Below are 22,206 nucleotides of genomic sequence, written 5' to 3'. Positions count from 1 at the left end.
CACTCAAAATCTTTTTCACTCCATCTTTCCACCTCCAATTTGGTCTCCCACTTCTCCTCGTTCCCTCCACCTCTGACACAGATATCCACTTGGTCAATCTTTCCTCACTCATTCTCCCCATGTGCCCAAACCATTTCAAAACACCCTCTTCTGCTCTCTCAACCACACTCTTTTTATTACTACAAATCTCTCTTACCCTATCATTACTTACTCAATCAAACCACCTCACACCAAATATTGTCCTCAAACATCTCAATTCCAGCACATCCACCCTCCTGCGCACAACTCTATCCATAGCCCACGCCTCGCAACCATATAACATTGTTGGAACCACTATTCCTTCAAACATACCCATTTTTGCTTTCCGAGATAATGTTCTCGACTTCCACACATTCTTCAATGCTCCCAGAACTTTCGCTCCTCCCCCACCCTATGATTCACTTCTGCTTCCATGGTTCCATCTGCTTCCAGATCCACTCTCAGATATCTAAAACACTTCACTTCCTCCAGTTTTCCTCCATTCAAACTTACTTCCCAATTAACTTGACCCTCAACCCTAGTGTGCCTAACAACCTTACTCTTATTCACATTTACTCTCAGCTTTTTTCTTTCGCACACTTTACCAAACTCAGTCACCAGCTTCTGCAGTTTCTCACATGAATCAGCCACCAACACTGTATCATCAGCAAACAACAACTGACTCACTTCCCAAGCTCTCTCATCCACAACAGACTGCATACTTGCCCCTCTTTCCAAAACTCTTGCATTCATCTCCCTAACAACCCCATCCATAAACAAATTAAACAACCATGGAGACATCACACAACCCTGCTGCAAACCTACATTCAATGAGAACCAATCACTTTCCTCTCTTCCTACACATACACATGCCTGACATCCTCGATAAAAACTTTTCACTGCTTCTAACACCTTGCCTCCCACACCATATATTCTTAATACCTTCCACACAGCATCTCTATCACCTTTATCATATGCCTTCTCCAGATCCATAAATGCTACATACAAATCCATTTGCTTTTCTAAGTATTTCTCATGTACATTCTTCAAAGCATACAACTGATCCACACATCCTCTACCACTTCTGAAACCACACTGCTCTTCCAAAATCTGCCTCCACCCTCTCAATCAATACCCTCCCATATAATTTACCAGGAATACTCAACAAACTTTCTTTTTTTTTTTTTTATTATACTTTGTCGCTGTCTCCCGCGTTTGCGAGGTAGCGCAAGGAAACAGACAAAAGAAATGGCCCAACCCCCCCCCATACACATGTATATACATACGTCCACACACGCAAATATACATACCTACACAGCTTTCCATGGTTTACCCCAGACGCTTCACATGCCTTGCTTCAATCCACTGACAGCACGTCAACCCCGGTATACCACATCGCTCCAATTCACTCTATTCCTTGCCCTCCTTTCACCCTCCTCCATGTTCAGGCCCCAATCACACAAAATCTTTTTCACTCCATCTTTCCACCTCCAATTTGGTCTCCCTCTTCTCCTTGTTCCCTCCACCTCCGACACATATATCCTCTTGGTCAATCTTTCCTCACTAATCCTCTCCATGTGCCCAAACCACTTCAAAACACCCTCTTCTGCTCTCTCAACCACGCTCTTTTTATTTCCACACATCTCTCTTACCCTTACGTTACTCACTCGATCAAACCACCTCACACCACACATTGTCCTCAAACATCTCATTTCCAGCACATCCATCCTCCTGCGCACAACTCTATCCATAGCCCACGCCTCGCAACCATACAACATTGTTGGAACCACTATTCCTTCAAACATACCCATTTTTGCTTTCCGAGATAATGTTCTCGACTTCCACACATTCTTCAAGGCCCTCAGAATTTTCGCCCCCTCCCCCACCCTATGATCCACTTCCGCTTCCATGGTTCCATCCGCTGCCAGATCCACTCCCAGATATCTAAAACACTTCACTTCCTCCAGTTTTTCTCCATTCAAACTCACCTCCCAATTGACTTGACCCTCAACCCTACTGTACCTAATAACCTTGCTCTTATTCACATTTACTCTTAACTTTCTTCTTCCACACACTTTTCCAAACTCAGTCACCAGCTTCTGCAGTTTCTCACATGAATCAGCCACCAGCGCTGTATCATCAGCGAACAACAACTGACTCACTTCCCAAGCTCTCTCATCCCCAACAGACTTCACACTTGCCCCTCTTTCCAAAACTCTTGCATTTACCTCCCTAACAACCCCATCCATAAACAAATTAAACAACCATGGAGACATCACACACCCCTGCCGCAAACCTGCCGCAAATCTGAGCACTCACTTTTATCCCCTTTGCCTTTGTACAATGGCACTATGCAAGCATTCCGCCAATCCTCAGGCACCTCACCATGAGTCATACATACATTAAATAACCTTACCAACCAGTCAACAATACAGTCACCCCCTTTTCTAATAAATTCCACTGCAATACCATCCAAAACCGCTGCCTTGCCGGCTTTCATCTTCCGCAAAGCTTTTACTACCTCTTCTCTGTTTACCAAATCATTTTCCTTAACCCTCTCACTTTGCACACCACCTTGACCAAAACACCCTATATCTGCCACTCTATCATCAAACACATTCAACAAACCTTCAAAATACTCACTCCATCTCCTTCTCACATCACCACTACTTGTTATCACCTCCCCATTAGCCTCCTTCACTGAAGTTCCCATTTGTTCCCTCGTCTTACGCACTTTATTTATCTCCTTCCAAGACATCTTTTTATTCTCCCTAAAATTTAATGATACTCTCTCACCCCATCTCTCATTTGCCCTTTTTTCACATCTTGCACCTTTCTCTTGACCTTCTGCCTCTTTCTTTTATACATCTCCCATTCATTTGCATTATTTCACTGCAAAAATCGTCCAAATGCCTCTGTCTTCTCTTTCACAAATAATCTTACTTTTTCATCACACCACTCACTACCCTTTCTAATCTGCCCACCTCCCACGCTTCTCATGCCACAAGCATCTTTTGCGCAAGCCATCACTGCTTTCCTAAATACTTCCCATTCCTCCCCCACTCCCCTTACGTCCTTTGTTCTCACCTTTTTCCATTTTGTACTCAGTCTCTCCTGGCACTTCCTCACACAAGTCTCCTTCCCAAGCTCACTTACTCTCACATCTACTATTAAAAAATAATTGAAATATCCCTAATCCTCATCATATCTAAATCTTCAGTCTGATTACTTGGCTCTAAACTGACAACATGTGTGTGTGTATGTTATATCCTAGACTGATAATCTACTCAAAATGAACTTACTGAACAGCCATGTATCTTTTATTCCCTTTCACAATGTTCATACATTTTCTGCTCCTCGCCTTATTTGTCTTAAAAAAGTGCCTAAATGACCCTTTCCATTCCAGTAGTAGACTCCCCTCCCACATTTTTCACTGAACCCCTCACCATATTCTAACTATGCAATTCCTTTCTCAGTCTACATCCTTCACAATTAGCAACCTTGTACCTCATTTTAAGATTTGTTTTCCTCTCAGATTTCACTGCAAACTATTCAGTGACAACAATTCAATTTCAAGCATTACATGATCAATCTTCCCAACTGGAGCACTAAACCTGCTGTTCTCTGTCTGGTTCATGGATATTATGTGTTAAACTGAGATCATATAATATTAGTATAGCTCATCTTCCAGTTCTACAGGGATCCAAGAGGTGCTACTGTAAGAGATTTTCCTGCACACTGTCATAAGAAGTAATAACCAAAGAATTTTCTTCTCCCTTACAAATCTAGGACTTCCTCTTTGATCAGATTTAAACTTCCACAGTATTAGAACAGTTCTGTCACTATGAATGCCTTATCTTGCTACCATCTGTACCTTCATTATTTTCCATAAAAATGTGATCCGGCTACTATGCTTTCATAAGAGGGTTATACACTATCAAAAAAAATGTACTATTTCTCCCTACCAACACCTTTCCCATAATGCATTCTCTATAGGAACCATTTTCCACATGAGTTCCTAAGTATTTCATGTTATCTCTTGACAGTAAAGCCAAGCCTCATAAACCTTTATTTTCTCTTACATTCCTTGACCATGTGTGTTTGTGTGTGTTATATACTACTTTGTACCAAAAGAATTATATATATGTTGAACATTAAACCAGTCAAACTAATTCAGACCAGGGCATAAAACATGATTTCCCTCTTCACAATTCTTAAGAACTACTAACATTTTTGTAGATTCTACCATAGTTCAACAAGAAAACTCTCTAAAAGCCACAAAAGGGAAAAGCATGAGAGAAGATTTATGATAATCTAGTAACTACTATAAACAGCTTACCTTAGCCATTAGTGATGCTCCTGCTTGTATCAAGTAATGTACTATGCTATTCTGTTCTTTGGTAATTGCAACCATCAGTGGTGTCATAAGCTGTGTATCAGTCATATCTATCGTTGCACCAGCGAGAGCCAATATGTGGAGGGCTGCAAGGTTGCCATATGCCGCTGCAACATGCATGCCTGTCTGATTCCCATATTCCTTAACCTTCACGTTGGGATTCAAACCATGCACTGAAACAAATATAAACAGAGGAGCCTATCATTTCACTTAGTGATTTCACAGCAGTTTATAATAGAATTCCAGTAACTCACTATCAGGTGTTTATGGGTATGAGAGGTTTTTCTTTTGGCATGCTTCAGTTATCAGGTCAAAGTGTACTTTCATTTCATAGTACACTGATTTATCTGCTTAATTAAGTAAGGGGGCATCAGGAACAAATAGAGAATGGCCTTAAGTGCACACTTCCCACTTTATTTTTGTCATGTATAAAGCACTAAAACCAGAGACTGGAATCCACAATAAAGTTCAATGGCTTACCTATTCGAGGTGCAACTTATATCTATCTGTCTAGGGAAATAAAACTTATATGATCTTTATCGTGTTAGCTGAGATGGTATGGGCAACTGAGGCCAAAATCAAGGCCATACTTCCCATGTATTCCCTGCCCATCATAGAAGTTACTAAGTATACTTTCTCCCCTACATATACATGTATCCCTGGGGATGGGGGAGAAAGAATACTTCCTACGCATTTCCGGCATCGTAGATGGCAACTAAAGGGGACGGGAGTGGGGGTCTAGAAACCCTCCCCTCCTTGTATTTCAACTTTCTAAAAGGGGAAACAGAAGAGGGAGTCATGCGGGGAGTGCTCATCCTCCTCGAAGGCTCAGATTGGGGTGTCTAAATGTGTGTGGGTGTAACCAAGATGAGAAAAAAGGAGAGATAGGTAGTATTTTTGAGGAAAGGAACCTGGATGTTTTGGCTCGGAGTGAAATGAAGCTCAAGGGTAAAGGGGAAGAGTGGTTTGGGAACATTTTGGGAGTAAAATGAGGGGTTGGTGAGAGGACAAGAGCAAAGGAAGGAGTAGCACTACTTCTGAAACAGGAGTTGTGGAAGTATGTGATAGAGTGATATGAGTAAAACTGAAAGTGGATGGAGAGAGATGGGTGATTATCGGTGACTATGCACCTGGGCATGAGAAGAAAGATCATGAGACGCAAGTGTTATGGAAGCAGCTGAGTGAGTGTGTTAGCAGTTTTGATGCACAAGACCAGGTTATAGTAATAGGTGATTTGAATGCAAAGGTGAATAATGTGGCAGTTGAGGGAATAATAGGTGTACATGGGGTGTCCAGTGTTGTAAATGGAAGTGGTGGAGAGCTTGTAGATTTGTGTGCTGAAAAAGGACTGGTGATTGGGAATACCTGGTTTAAAAAGAGAGATATACATAAGCATACGTATGTAAGTAGGAGAGATGGCCAGAAAGCGTTACTGGATTACATGTTAACTGATAGGCGTGTGAAAGAGAGTTTTGGATATTAAGGTGCTGAGAGGTGCAACTGGGGGGATGTCTGATCATTATCTTGTGGAGGCAAAGGTGAAGATTTGGAGAGGTTTTCAGAAAAGAAGAGAGAATGTTGGGGTGAAGAGAGTGGTGACAGTAAGTGTGCCTGGGAAGGAAACATATGTGAAGAAGTACCAAGAAAAACTGAGTGCAGAATGGAAAAAGGGAAGAGGAAAGGACATAAAGGGAGAGGGAGAGGAATAGGATGTATTTAGGGAAGCAGTTAGGGCTTGTGCAAAAGATGCTTGTGGCATGAGAAAGGTGGGAGGCGGTAGATTAGAAAGGATAGAGTGAGTGGTGGGATGAAGAATTAAAATTCTTATCGAAAGAGAGGAGAGAGGCATTTGGTTGATTTTTGCGGGGATATAGTGTAAATGACTAGGAGATGTATAAAAGAAAGAGGCAGGAGGTCAAAAGAAAGGTGCGAGAGGTCAAAAAGAGGGCAAATGAGAGTTGTGGTGAGAGTATCATTAAATTTCAGGGAGAAGAAAAATATGTTTTGGAAGGAAGTAAATAAAGTGCATAAGACAAGAGAACAAATGGGAACATCGGTGAAGAGGGCTAATGGGGAGGTAATAACAAGTATTGGTGTGGTGAGAAGGAGATGAAGAGAATATTTTGAAAGTTTGTTGAATGTGTGTGATGAGAGAGTGGCAGGTATAGGGTGTTTTGGTTGAGGTGGTGTGTGAAGTGAGAGGGTCAGGGAGAATGATTTGGTAAACAGAGGAGAGGTAGTGAAAGCTTTGCATAAGATGAAAGCTGGCAAGGCGGCAAGTTTGGATGGTACTGCAGTGGAATATATTAAAAAAAGGGGGTGACTGTGTTGCTGACTGGTTGGTGAGGATATTCAATGTATGTATGGTTCACGGTGAAGTGCCTGAGGATTGGTGGAATCCATGCATAGTGCCATTGTACAAAGGAAAAGGGGATAAAGCTGAATGTTCAAATTACAGAGGTATAAGTTTGTTGAGTACTCATGGGAAATTATATGGGAGGATATTGACTGAGAGGGTGAAGGCATGCACAGAGCATCAGATTGGGGAAGAGCAGTGTAGTTTCAGAAGTGGTAGAGGATGTGTGGATCAGGTGTTTGCTTTGAGGAATGTATGTGAGAAATACACAGAAAACCAAATGGATTTGCATGTAGCATTTATGGATCTGAAGAAGGCGTATGATAGAGTTGATAGAGATGCTCTGTGGAAGGTATTAACAGTATATGGTGTGGGAGTTGAGTTGCTAGAAGCAGTGAAAAGATTTTATCGAGGATGTAAAGCATGTGTATGAGTAGGAAGAGAGTAAAGTGACTGGTTCCCAGTGAATGTCGGTTTGCAGCAGGGTTGTGTGATGTCTCCATGGTTGTTTAATTTGTTTATGGATGGGGTTGTTAGGGAGGTGAATGCAAGAGTTTTGGAGAGAAGGGCAAGTATGCAGTCTGTTGTGGATGAGAGGGCTTGGGAAGTGGGTCAGTTGTTGTTCGCTGATGATACAGTGCTGGTGGCTGACTCAGATAAGAAAATGCAGAAGTGGTGACTGAGTTTGGTAAAGCGAGTGAAAAAAGAAAGCTGGGAATAAACGTGAATAAGAGCAAGGTTATTAGGTAAAGTAAGGTTAAGGGACTTTCATTTATACATCTCCCACTCATTTGCATTATTTCCCTGCAAAAATCGTCCAAATGCCTCTCTCTTCTCTTTCATCAATAATCTTACTTCTTAATGCCACCACTCACTACCCTTTCTAATCTGCCCACCTCCCATGCTTCTCATGACACAAGCATCTTTTGCACAAGCCATCACTGCTTCCCTAAATACATCCCATTCCTCACCCACTCCCCTTACGTCCTTTGCTCTCACCTTTTTCCATTCTGTATTCAGTCTCTCCTGGTACTTCCTCACACAAGTCTCCTTCACAAGCTCACTTACTGTCACTGCTCTTTTCACCCTAACATTCTCTCTACTTTTCTGAAAACCTCTACAAATCTTCACCTTCACCTCCACAGGATAATGATCAGACATCCCTCCAGTTGCACCTCTCAGCACATTAACATCCAAAAGTCTCTTTCGCGCGCCTATCAATGAACACGTAATCCAATAATGCTCTCTGGCCATCTCTCCTACTTGCATACGTATACTTACGTATATCTCTCTTCTTAAACCAGGTATTCCCAATCACCAGGCCTTTTTCAGCACACAAATCTACAAGCTCTTCAACATTTCCATTTACAACAATGAACACCCCATGTACACCAATTATTCCCTCAACTGTTACATTACTCACCTTTCCATTCAAATCCACCATCACTATAACCCGGTCTCATGTATCAAAACTACTAACACACTCACTCAGCTGCTCCCAAAACACTTGCCGCTCATGATCTTTTATCTCATGCCCAGGTGCATATGCACCAATAATCACCCATCTCTCTCCATCCACTTTCAGTTTCACCCATATCAATCTAGAGTTTACTTTCTTACACTATACCACATACTCCCACAACTCCTGTTTCAGGAGTAGTGCTACTCCTTCCCTTGCTCTTGTCCTCTCACTATCCCCTGACTTTACTCCCAAGATTTTCCCAAACCACTCTTCCCCTTTACCCTTGAGCTTCATTTCACTCCGAGCCAAAACATTCAGGTTCCTTTCCTCAAACATACCACCTATCTCTCCTTTTTTCTCATCTTGATTACATCCACACCCATTTAGACACCCTAATCTGAGCCTTCGAGGAGGATGAGCACTCCCCGCGTGACTCCTTCTGTTTCCCCTTTTAGAAAGTTAAAATACAAGGACGGGAGGGTTTCCAGCCCCACGCTCCCGTCCCCTTTAGACGCCTTCAACGACACGTGACGAATGTGTGGGAAGTATTCTTTCTCCCCTATATTTAATTATTTATTTATTTTGCTTTGTCGCTGTCTCCCGTGTTAGCAAGGCAGCGCAAGGAAACAGACGAAAGAATGGCCCAACCCACCAACATACACATGTGTATACATACACGTCCACACACGCAAATATATATACCTATACATCTCAATGTATACATATATATACACACAGACATATACATATATACACATCTACATAATTCATACTTGCTGCCTTTATTCATTCCCATTGCCACCCAGCCATACATGAAATAACAACCCCCTCCCCCACCTTATGTGCGCAAGGTAGCGCTAGGAAAAGACAACAAAGGCCACATTCGTTCACACTCAGTCGCTAGCAGTCATGTAATAATACACTGAAACCACAGCTCCCTTTCCACATTCCATGGCTTACCACAGGCGCTTCACATACCCTAGTTCAATCCATTGACAGCACGTCAACCCTGGTATACCATATCTTTCCAATTCACTCTGTTCCTTGCACACCTTTCACCCTCCTGCATGTTCAGGCCCCGATCACTCGAAATCTTTTTCACTCCATCTTTCCACCTCCAATTTGGTCTCCCACTTCTCCTCGTTCCCTCCACCTATGACACATATATCCGCTTGGTCAATCTTTCCTCACTCATACTCTCCATGTGACCAAACCATTTCAAAACACCCTCTTCTGCTCTCTCAACCAAACTCTTTTTATTACCACACATCTCTCTTACCCTGTTATTACTTACTCGATCAAACCACCTCACACCACATATTGTCCTCAAACATCTCATTTCCAGCACATCCATCCTCCTCCACACAACTCTATCCATAGCCCATGCCTCGCAACCATTTAACATTGTTGGAACCACTATTCCCTCAAACATACCCATTTTTGCTTTCCGAGATAATGTTCTCGACTTCCACACATTCTTCAACGCTTCCAGAACTTTCGCCCCCTCCCCAACCCTATGATTCACTCCCACTTCCACGGTTCCATCTGCTGCCAGATCCACTACCACATATCTAAAACACTTCACTTCCTCCAGTTTTTCTCCATTCAAACGTACCTCCTAATTGACTTGTCCCTCAACCCTACTGTACCTAATAACCTTGCTCTTATTCACATTTACTCTCAGCTCTCTTCTTTCACACACTTTACTAAACTCAGTCACCAGCTTCTGCAGTTTCTCACACGAATCAGCTACCAGTGCTGTATCATCAACAAACAACAACTGACTCACTTCCCAAGCTCTCTCTCATCCACAACAGACTACATACTTGCCCCTCTTTCCAAAACTCTTGCATTCACCTCCCTAACAACCCCATCCATAAACAAATTAAACAACCACGGAGACATCACACACCCCTGCCGCAAACCTATATTCACTGGGAACCAATCTTCTATCAACTTGCCTCCCAAACCATATATTCTTAATACCTTCCACAGAGCATCCCTATCAACTCTAACATATGCCTTCTCCACATCCATAAATGCTATATACAAATCCATTTCCTTTTCTAAGTATTTCTTAAATACATTCTTCAAAGCAAACACCTGATCCACACAACCTCTACCACTTCTGAAACCACACTGCTCTTCCCCAATCTGATGCTCTCTACATGCCTTCACCCTCTCAATCAATACCCTTCCATATAATTTCCCACGAATACTCAACAAACTTATATATATTCATTTATTTTGTTTTGTCACTGTCTCCTGCGTTAGCGAGGTAGCGCAAGGAAACAGACGAAAGAATGGCCCAAACCACCCACATACACATGTATATAGATACACATCCACACACGCAAATATGCATACCTATACATCTCAACATATATATACACACACAGACATAAACATATATACACATGTACATAATTCATACTTGCTGCCTTTATTCATTCCCATCGCCATCTCGCCACATATGAAATAACAACCCCCTCCCCCTTCATGTGCATGAGGTAGCGCTAGGAAAAGACAACATAGGCCACTTTCATTCAACTCAGTCTCTAGCTGTCATGTAATAATGCACCGAAACCACAGCTCCCTTTCCACATCCCGGCCCCACACAACTTTCCATGGTTTATCCCAGACGCTTCACATGCCCTGGTTCAATCCATTGACAGCACATCGACCCCGGTATACCACATCGTTCCAATTCACTCTATTCCTTGCACACCTTTCACCCTCCTGCATGTTCAGGCCCCGATCACTCAAAATCTTTTTCACTCCATCTTTCCACCTCCAATTTGGTCTCCCACTTCTCCTCGTTCCCTCCACCTCTGACACGTATATCCTCTTGGTCAATCTTTCCTCACTCATTCTCTCCATGTGACCAAACCATTTCAAAACACCCTCTTCTGCTCTCTCAACCACACTCTTTTTATTACCACACATCTCTCTTACTCTATTATCACTTACTCGATCAAACCACCTCACACCACATATTGTCCTCAAACATCTCATTTTCAGCACATCCACCTTCCTCCACACAACTCTATCTATAGCTCACGCCTTGCAACCATATAACATTGTTGGAACCACTATTCCTTCAAACATACCCATTTTTGCTTTTGAAGATAATGTTCTCGACTTCCATACATTCTTCAATGCTCCCAGAACTTTCGCCCCCTCCCCAACCCTATGATTCACTTCTGCTTCCATGGTTCCATCTGCTGCCAAATCCACTCCCAGATATCTAAAACACTTCACTTCCTCGAGTTTTTCTCCATCCAAACTTACCTCCCAATTGACTTGTCCCTCAACTCTACTGTACCTAATAACCATGCTCTTATTCACATTTACTCTCAGCTTTCTCCTTTCACACACTTTACCAAACTCAGTCACCAGCTTCTGCAGTTTCTCACACAAATCAGCCACCAGCACTGTATCATCAGCGAACAACAACTGACTCACTTCCCAAGCTCTCTCATCCTCAACAGACTTCATACTTGCCCCTCTTTCCAAAACTCTTGCGTTCACCTCCCAAACAACCCCATCCATAAACAAATTAAACAGCCATGGTGACATCACACTCCCTGCCACAAACCAACATTCACTGAGAACCAATCACTTTCCTCTCTTCCTACACATACACATGCCTTACATCCTCAATAAAAACTTTTCACTGCTTCTAACAACATGCTTCCCACACCATATATTCTTAATACCTTCCACAGAGCATCTCTATCAACTCTATCATATGCCTTCTCCAGAGCCATAAATACTACATACAAATCCATTTGCTTTTCTAATTATTTCTCACATACATTCTTCAAAGCAAACACCTGATCCACACATCCTCTACCACTTCTGAAACCACACTGCTCTTCCCCAATCTTATGCTCTGTACATGCTTTCACCCATTCAATCAATACCCTCCCATATAATTTCCCATGAATACTCAACAAACTTATGCCTCTGTAATTTGAGCACTCACTTTTATCCCCTTTGCCTTTGTACAATGGCACTATGCAAGCATTCCGTCAATCCTCAGGCACCTCACCTTGAGTCATACATATATTAAATAACCTTACCAACCAGTCAACAATACAGTCACCCACTTTTTTTTAATAGACTCCAATGCAATACTATCCAAACCCGCTGCCTTGGCAGCTTTCATCTTCCGCAAACCTTTTACTACCTCTTCTCTGTTTACCAAATCATTATCCCTAACACTCTCACTTTGAACACCACCTAGATCAAAACACCCTAAATCTGCTACTCTATCATCAAACACATTCAACAAACCTTCAAAATACTCACTCCATCTCCTTCTCACATCACCACTACTTGTTATCAACTCCCCATTAGCCCCCTTCACTGAAGGTCCCATTGATTCCCTTGTCTTACACACTTTATTTACCTCCTTCCAAAACATCTTTTTATGCTCCCTAAAATCTAATGATACCCTTTCACCCCAATTCTCATCTGCCCTCTTTTTCACACCTTGCACCTTTCTCTTGACCTCCTGCCTCTTTCTTTTATACATCTCCCAGTCATTTGCATTATTTCCCTGCAAAAATCGTCCAAATACCTCTCTCTTCTCTTTCACTACCAATCTTACTTCTTCATCCCACCACTCACTACCCTTTCTAATCTGCCCACCTCCCACGCTTCTCATGCCAAAAGCATCTTTTGCGCAAGCCATCACTGCTTCCCTAAATACATCCCATTCCTCCCCCACTCCCCTTACCTTCTTTGTTCTCACCTTTTTCCATTCTGTACTCATTCTCTCCTGGTACTTCCTCACACAAGTCTCCTTCCCAAGCTCACTTACTCTCACCACTCTCTTCACCCCAACATTCTCTCTTCTTTTCTGAAATGCTCTACAAATCTTCACCTTTGCCTCCACAAGATAATGATCAGACATCCCCCAGTTGCACCTCTCAGCACATTAACATCCAAAAGTCTCTTTCGTACGCCTATCAATTAACACGTAATCCAATAACGCTCTCTGGCCATCTCTCCTACTTACATATGTATACTTATGTATATCTCTCTTTTTAAACCAGGTATTCCCAATCACCAGTCCTTTTTCAGCACACAGATCTACAAGCTCTTCACCATTTCCATTTACAACAATGAACACCCCATGTACACCAATTATTCCCTCAACTGTTACATTACTCACCTTTGCATTCAAATCACCCATCACTATAACCCGGTCTCGTGCATCAAAACTACTAACACACTCACTCAGCTGCTCCCAAAACACTTGCCTCTCATGATCTTTCTTCTCATGCCCAAGTGTATATGCACCAATAATCACCCATCTCTCTCCATCCACTTTCAGTTTTACCCATATCAATCTAGAGCTTACTTTCTTACACTCTATCACATACTCCCACCACTCCTGTTTCAGGAGCAGCGCTACTCCTTCCCTTGCTCTTGTCCTCTCACTAACCCCTGACTTTACTCCCAAGACATTCCCAAACCACTCTTCCCCCTTATCCTTGAGCTTCCTTTCACCCAGAGCCAAAACATCCAGGTTCCTTTCCTCAAAGATACTACCTATCACTCCTTTTTTCTCATCTTGGTTACATACACACACATTAAGACACCCCAATCTGAGCCTTCGAGGAGGATGAGCACTTTCCGCATGACTCCTTTTTCTGTTTCCCTTTTAGAAAGTTAAAATACAAGGAGGGGAGGGTTTCTAGCCCCCTGCTCCTGCTCAACAAACTTATACCTCTGTAATTTGAGCAATCACTTTTATCCCCTTTGCCTTTGTACAATGGCACTATGCAAGCATTCCACCAATCCTCAGGCACCTCACCATGAGTCATACATACATTAAATAACCTTACCAACCAGTCAACAATACAGTCACCCCCTTTTCTAATACATTCCACTGCAATACCATTCAAACCCGCTGCCTTGCCAGCTTTCATCTTCCGCAAAGCTTTTATTACCTCTTCTCTGTTTACCAAATCATTCTCCCTAACCCTCTCACTTTGCACACCACCTCGACCAAAACACCCTATATCTGCCACTCTATCATCAAACACATTCAACAAACCTTCAAAACACTCACTCCATCTTCTCACATCACGAGTACTTGTTATCACCTCCCCATTCGCCCCCTTCACTGATGTTCCCATTTGTTCCCTTGTCTTATGCACTTTATTCACCTCCTTCCAATACATTTTCTATTCTCCCTAAAATTTAATGATACTCTCTCACCCCAACTCTCATTTGCCCTCTTTTCATCTCTTGCACCCTTCTCTTGACCTCCTGCCTCTTTCTTTTATACATCTCCCAGTCATTTGCATTTTTTCCCTGCAAAAATCGTCCAAATGCCTCTCTCTTCTCTTTCACAAATAATCTTACTCCTTCGTCCCACCACTCACAACCCTTTCTTGTCTGCCCACCTCTCGCGCTTCTCATGCCACAAGCATCTTTTGCACAAGCCATCACAGCTTCCCTAAATACATCTTATTCCTCCCCCACTCCCCTTACATCCTTTGTTCTCACCATTTTCCATTCTGTACTCATTCTCTCCTGGTTCTTCCTCACACAAGTCTCCTTCCCAAGCTCACTTACTCTCACCACTCTCGTCACCCCAACATTCTCTCTTCTTTTCTGAAAACCTCTACCAATCTTCACATTCGCCTCCACAAGATAATCATCAGACAATCCTCTAGTTGCACCTCTCAGCACATTAACATCCAAAAGTCTCTCTTTCGCGTGCCTATCAATCAACACATAATCCAATAATGCTCTCTGGCCATCTCTCCTACTTACATATGTGTACTTATGTATATCTCTCTTTTTAAACCAGCTATTCCCAATCACCAGTCCTTTTTCAGCACATAAATCTACCAGCTCTTCACCATTTCCATTTACAACAATGAACACCCCATGTACACCAATTATTCCCTCAACTGCCTTATTACTCGCCTTTGCAATCAAATCACCCATCACTTTAACCCGGTCTCGTGCATTAAAACTACTAATACACTCACTCAGCTGCTCCCAAAACACTTGCCTCTCATGATGTTTCTTCTCATGCCTAGGTGTATATGCACCAATAATCACCCATTTCTCTCCATCCACTTTCAGTGGAGACAAAGTATAACAAATATAAATATCTTTTTTTTTTTTTTTTTTTTGCCGCTGTCTCCCGCGTTTGTGAGGTAGCACAAGGAAACAGACGAAAGAAATGGTCCAACCCACCCCCATACTCATGTATATACATACGTCCACACACGCAAATATACATACCTACACAGCTTTCCATGGTTTACCCCAGACGCTTCACATGCCCTGATTCATTCCACTGACAGCACGTCAACCTCGGTATACCACATCGATCCAATTCACTCCATTCCTTGCCCTCCTTTCACCCTCCTGCATGTTCAGGCCCCAATCACACAAAATCTTTTTCACTCCATCTTTCCACCTCCAATTTGGTCTCCCACTTCTCCTCGTTCCCTCCACCTCCGACACATATATCCTCTTGGTCAATCTTTCCTCACTCATTCTCTCCATGTGCCCAAACCATTTCAAAACACCCTCTTCTGCTCTCTCAACCACGCTCTTTTTATTTCCACACATCTCTCTTACCCTTACATTACTTACTCGATCAAACCACCTCACACCACACATTGTCCTCAAACATCTCATTTCCAGCACATCCATCCTCCTGCGCACAACTCTATCCATAGCCCACGCCTCGCAACCATACAACATTGTTCGAACCACTATTCCTTCAAACATACCCATTTTTGCTTTCTGAGATAATGTTCTCGACTTCTACACATTCTTCAAGGCTCCCAGGATTTTCTCCCCCTCCCCCACCCTATGATCCACTTCCGCTTCCATGGTTCCATCCGCTGCCAGATCCACTCCCAGATATCTAAAACACTTTACTTCCTCAAGTTTTTCTCCATTCAAACTTACCTCCCGACTGACTTGAACCTCAACCCTACTGTACCTAATAACCTTGCTCTTATTCACATTTACTCTTAACTTTCTTCTTTCACACACTTTACCAAACTCAGTCACCAGCTTCTGCAGTTTCTCACATGAATCAGCCACCAGCACTGTATCATCAGCGAACAACAACTGACTCACTTCCCAAGCTCTCTCATCCCCAACAGACTTCATACTTGCCCCTCTTTCCAAAACTCTTGCATTTACCTCCCTAACAACCCCATCCATAAACAAATTAAACAACCATGGAGACATCACACACCCCTGCCGCAAACCTACATTCACTGAGAACCAATCACTTTCCTCTCTTCCTACACGTACACATGCCTTACATCCTAAATAAAAACTTTTCACTGCTTCTAACAACTTGCCTCCCACACCATATATTCTTAATACCTTCCACAGAGCATCTCTATCAACTCTATCATATGCCTTCTCCAGATCCATAAATGCTACATACAAATCCATTTGCTTTTCTAAGTATTTCTCACATACATTCTTCAAAGCAAACACCTGATCCACACATCCTCTACCACTTCTGAAACCACACTGCTCTTCCCCAATCTGATGCTCTGTACATGCCTTCACCCTCTCAATCAATACCCTCCCATATAATTTCCCAGGAATACTCAACAAACTTATACCTCTGTAATTTGAGCACTCACTCTTATCCCCTTTGCCTTTGTACAATGGCACTATGCACGCATTCCGCCAATTCTCAGGCACCTCACCATGAGTCATACATACATTAAATAACCTTACCAACCAGTCAATAATACAGTCACCCCCTTTTTTAATAAATTCCACTGCAATACCATCCAAACCTGCTGCCTTGCCGGCTTTCATCTTCCGCAAAGCTTTTACTACCTCTTCTCTGTTTACCAAATATAAATATATATATATCCTAATTATCATTTTATTATACTTTGTCGCTGTCTCCCGCATTAGCAAGGTAGCGCAGGGAAACAGGTGAAGGAAGAGCCCAACCCACCTACATACACATGTATATACATACACGCCCATACACGCATATATACATACCTATACATTTCAACATATACATATATATACACACACAGACATATACATATATACACATGTACATATTCATACTTGCTGCCTTCATCCAGTCCTGTCACCACCCCGCCACACATGAAATGGCACCCTCCGCGCACACGTGAGGTAGCGCCAGGAAAGACAAGGCGACATTCATTCACACTCAGTCTCTAGCTGTCATGTGTAATGCACTGAAACCACAGCTCCCTTTCCACATCCAGGCCCCACAAAACTTCCCATGGTTTACCCCAGACACTTCACTGCCCTGGTTCAATCCATTGACAGTACATCGACCACGGTATACCACATCGTTCCAATTCACTCTATTCCTTGCATGCTTTTCACCCTCCTGTATGTTCAGGGCCCGATCACTCAAAATCTTCTTCACTCCATCCTTCCACCTCCAATTTGGTCTCCTGCTTCTCGTTCCCTCCACCTCTGACACATATATCCTCTTGGTCAATCTTTCCTCACTCATTCTCTCCATGTGAACAAACCATTTTAATACACCCTCTTCTGCTCTCTCAACCACACTCTTTTTATTACCAAACATCTCTCTTACCCTTTCATTACTTACTCGATCAAACCACATCACACCACATATTGTCCTCAAACATCTCATTTCCAACACATTTACCCTCCTCCACACAACCCTATCTATAGCCCACGCCTCGCAACCATATAACATTGTTGGAAGCACACATGCGCTTACTCATGTGTGGCGGGGTGGCAACTGAAATGGATGGAGGCAGCAAGTATGAACATGTACATGTGTATATATGTATATGTCTGTGTATGTAAGTATACACTGAAATCTATAGGAATACGAGCATGTGTGGGTGTTTACATATATACATGTGTATGTGGGTGGGTTGGGCCATTCTTTTGTCACACATATTCACCATTTCCTGCATTAGCAAGGTAGCTTTAAGAACAGAGGACTGAGCCTAAGAGGAAAAATCCTCACCCCCCCCCTTTTCTCTGTTCCTTCCTATGGGAAAGTAAAAATTGAAGGGGTGGGTTTCCAGCCCCCTGCAGACCCCCCCCCAGTTGCCGTTTACGACCCGCAGGGAATACGTGGGAAGTATTCTTTCTCCCCTTTAAATCCATATTCAGAAAGCAAATTCTGCAGTCTCTCACTCAAATCTGCTTCAAGCATCATGTCAACAGCGAATAGTAACTGATTCAACCCCCTGACACACACACACCCAAGACAGACAGCATACCTGCCCCTCTCTGAAACCCTCACATTGACCTCCCTCACCATCTCATTCACAAACAGATTAAATCTACATGGGGACATCACAAACCTCTGCCTTAGACCCATCATCACCTGGAACCATGCACCCTCCTCTTCCTACTCGATCACTTGAAACCACACTGGTTCTCCCGTCTGAAGCTCTGAGCATGATATCACTCTCTCTATTGCCACTCCCCTATACAACTTACCAAATACAGTCAATAAACTTTTACCTCTTTAATTCAAGCATTCTGTTTTGTCTCCTGCCTCTTTACACAGTGGCAAAATCCTCAACATGAGATACACATTATGCTGAAAACTTGCAGTAATAAATCAACAAAATAGTCACCCCATTTCAAAGGAAATTCAGCTGCAATTACACCCATATATCTACATTAATTTTCATATGCATTTACATTTCAAAACTGCTTCAAGAATGTGGTAGTCTCTGAAGAAAGTACTTATGGTGACCAAGGCAACACTCAGCAGCCACAGAAATCATCATAGCATTTAAGGGTTAAGCTATAATCAGACATAATACAGATGGTGTTCTTAGAGACTTGATTTCACAGTTCCATGACTGTTTTGAAAAATAAAGCATTTAAGAAGTCTGCTTTTCAATGTTAAGTATAAAGATGTATTTACTCTCCCCATTAGTAATAGTTTATCATCAAATTTATGACCAAAATTCCAATGTGTATTTCAACAGCATTAACAGAAAGTGGGCTACATAAAGGTTTAAAGTGCAAATCAAAAGGTACTGTATATATCATAGCCAAAGTTCATCCATCTTACAATCTATCAGTTTTTTACAATAAACTTGACATTTCTTTAATTCTGCATAAGGGTTTTGAGAATAACCTGAAACTTTTAATAAGTATCTACAGATTAAATGGAAAACAAAAAATAGCAGAAGAAAATTAAAAGATAACTTACCCAAAACATGCAGTAATTTCTCCAAATCATTCTGCTTGCATGCCCAATACACTCCTTTAGGTGACGGTCTGAAAGTTTAAGTGCTTTTAGAGCAATATTAAGCAATTACTATTTCAAAGCAGTTAGTATACTAATAAATCTACATAAGATTACTTTAACAAAAGTATTAAAAAGGATATTTTACATCATTATGTGATTATAAAATTATTTCCAGGCTTCTCCAGAATCATTAAAACTTATTGACAGAGTTCAGTTGCCCTGTGTCTCATTCTAACCACTCTCTCTGTCCTTACCTCTAAATTTCATATGCATTACCTCCAGCATCTAAAGCAGGGAAGTGCATGTAGCATCTTTCCTTAAGTCCTTTGATCACCCTTCTGCTCACATTTAAGTTTTCATTTCCAAAAACAATATCTGCCCATAAAGTCCATCACAATGGTCTGACCACAATGAGAGATTCTGTTTCCTATAACCTGTACTCTGTGTTAACACGTAAACGATGAATGATTCTGAATAAAGGAAAATGTATATATGTGATTGTATAATAGGGCATATTATGTTAATGCTCAGCAAAAACCAATAAAGATCATCATAAGAATCATTGGAGACTTCCTAATCAGCTAAACATTAGCTTAATGATATTCAACCTGTGTTGCCAAATCCCTCAAATTATCAGTGGTAATCTATCAATATGTGGAAACTAAGTCTCTTCAGCTTTAATCTATAAACATTTATTATACTTGATCGCTGTTTCCCGCTTCAGAAAATCAGAACTCCTCCACAAACAATGAAGTCTTATACAAGAGAGTTGGACCTACGACTAAAAGCATTTTTCAGGTAAAAACCTTCAATATTCATATAAAATTGCATCTACAACTAAGGTACTCCTGAAGAAACAATCTTTTTGGAAGAGCTTTCACTTAATATATGTAATGGTGACTGAGGTTATGGGAGTGAGAGTTCCCTGTGGATGGACCAAACACATGCATGGATATACTTCGGAACATAATGTTATAGATGGATTATGACAGATGATGCTGAAAGTTATTTCTGTCATCCCATGAAAATCAAAATGATTACTCACACACACCTTACTTCACAACAACCACTCTGTAACAGGAATCATACATATGTTATATTTCATAATCAATTTCATATCCTTCCTTAACAAAATATCTATAAAATCTTTGCTAGAAATTACATTTACCATTTGTATGAAGGAGGTACAGCTATGAAATAAAAGGAGACACTAGAATCCTAACAAAATAAATACATAATAAGCATATATATTTATCCCTGGGGATAGGGGAGAAAGAATACTTCCCACGTATTCCCTGCGTGTCGTAGAAGGCGACTAAAAGGGGAGGGAGCGGGAGGCTGGAAATCCTCCCCTCTCTTTTTTTTTTCCAAAAGAAGAAACAGAGAAGGGGGCCAGGTGAGGATATTCCCTCAAAGGCCCAGTCCTCATCCTCTGTTCTTAACGCTACCTCGCTAATGCGGGAAATGGCGATTAGTATAAAAAAAAAAAAAAAATATTTTGATAAATGCAGAGCATTTCTAAGTAACTGAGCAACAAAAGGAAAAAAAAATCTGAGCAAATCACAAAACAGTGATTTAGAAACTTCCATAAAACGATGGCCCACATGACCCAAATTTTCATACCGCCCATATACATTAACTGTTCAGATTACATGCAGTTTACAATCTATTATATATTATTATACTTGATCACCATTTTCCGCATCAGCAAGGTAGCGCAAGGAAACAGAGGAAGAATGGCCCATCCACTCATATACACATATAAATAAACGACCATATACGCACATATACATACATACACATATCAAAACATAAACAAAGACATACATACACATACACAAACATATACATAAATACACATGCACACACTCACACTTACTTGCCTTCATTCATTCCACTAGTGTACAATCTATCAAGGTAAAAGAATTAGTTCACAAGTATGCTCTAACTCACAGATATAAAAGTGTACAAGTCCATTTAATGTGTTAATTACTGGAAAGCCTATTCTAACCTCATAACCTTTGCAAAATGTATGAAAGCAAAAAAGGATGTGCTGAGTACACAATGACTAATGAAGTGATTATAAGATGGATGCCAAAGACAACATGAAAAACAATTAACTACTTAAGAGTTACACCCATCTTCAAAACTCATTTTTTATTTATTTATTATACTTTGTCGCTGTCTCCCGCGTTTGCGAGGTAGCGCAAGGAAACAGACGAAAGAAATGGCCCAACCCCCCCATACACATGTATATACATACGTCCACACACGCAAATATACATACCTACACAGCTTTCCATGGTTTACCCCAGACGCTTCACATGCCTTTATTCAATCCACTGACAGCACGTCAACCCCGGTATACCACATCGCTCCAATTCACTCTATTCCTTGCCCTCCTTTCACCCTCCTGCATGTTCAGGCCCCGATCACACAAAATCTTTTTCACTCCATCTTTCCACCTCCAATTTGGTCTCCCTCTTCTCCTCGTTCCCTCCACCTCCGACACATAAATCCTCTTGGTCAATCTTTCCTCACTCATTCTCTCCATGTGCCCAAACCACTTCAAAACACCCTCTTCTGCTTCTTTCTGCTCTCTCAACCACGCTCTTTTTATTTCCACACATCTCTCTTACCCTTACGTTACTCACTCGATCAAACCACCTCACACCACACATTGTCCTCAAACATCTCATTTCCAGCACATCCATCCT

General features: G+C 41.7%; 1 protein-coding gene across 5 annotated transcripts in view; it reads right to left on the bottom strand.

Moving 5' to 3' along the window:
- Window positions 1–22,206, bottom strand: part of G9a (histone-lysine N-methyltransferase G9a) — a 188,644-nt gene that overhangs the window by 62,563 nt on the left and 103,875 nt on the right. For all 5 annotated transcript variants that reach the window (XM_071686979.1, XM_071686983.1, XM_071686980.1 and 2 more), the window contains 2 exons: window positions 19,451–19,518; window positions 4,358–4,587 (listed from right to left, as the gene is read on the bottom strand). In XM_071686979.1, the coding sequence (XP_071543080.1) occupies window positions 4,358–4,587; window positions 19,451–19,518 (298 nt within the window). The remainder of the gene's footprint in view (window positions 1–4,357; window positions 4,588–19,450; window positions 19,519–22,206) is intronic.

The sequence above is a fragment of the Panulirus ornatus genome, chromosome 43, assembly GCF_036320965.1.
Source record: "Panulirus ornatus isolate Po-2019 chromosome 43, ASM3632096v1, whole genome shotgun sequence".
Lineage (NCBI taxonomy): Eukaryota > Metazoa > Arthropoda > Malacostraca > Decapoda > Palinuridae > Panulirus > Panulirus ornatus.
Note: the sequence above shows the minus strand (reverse complement) of the source record. Positions and strands in the feature narration are given on the sequence as shown.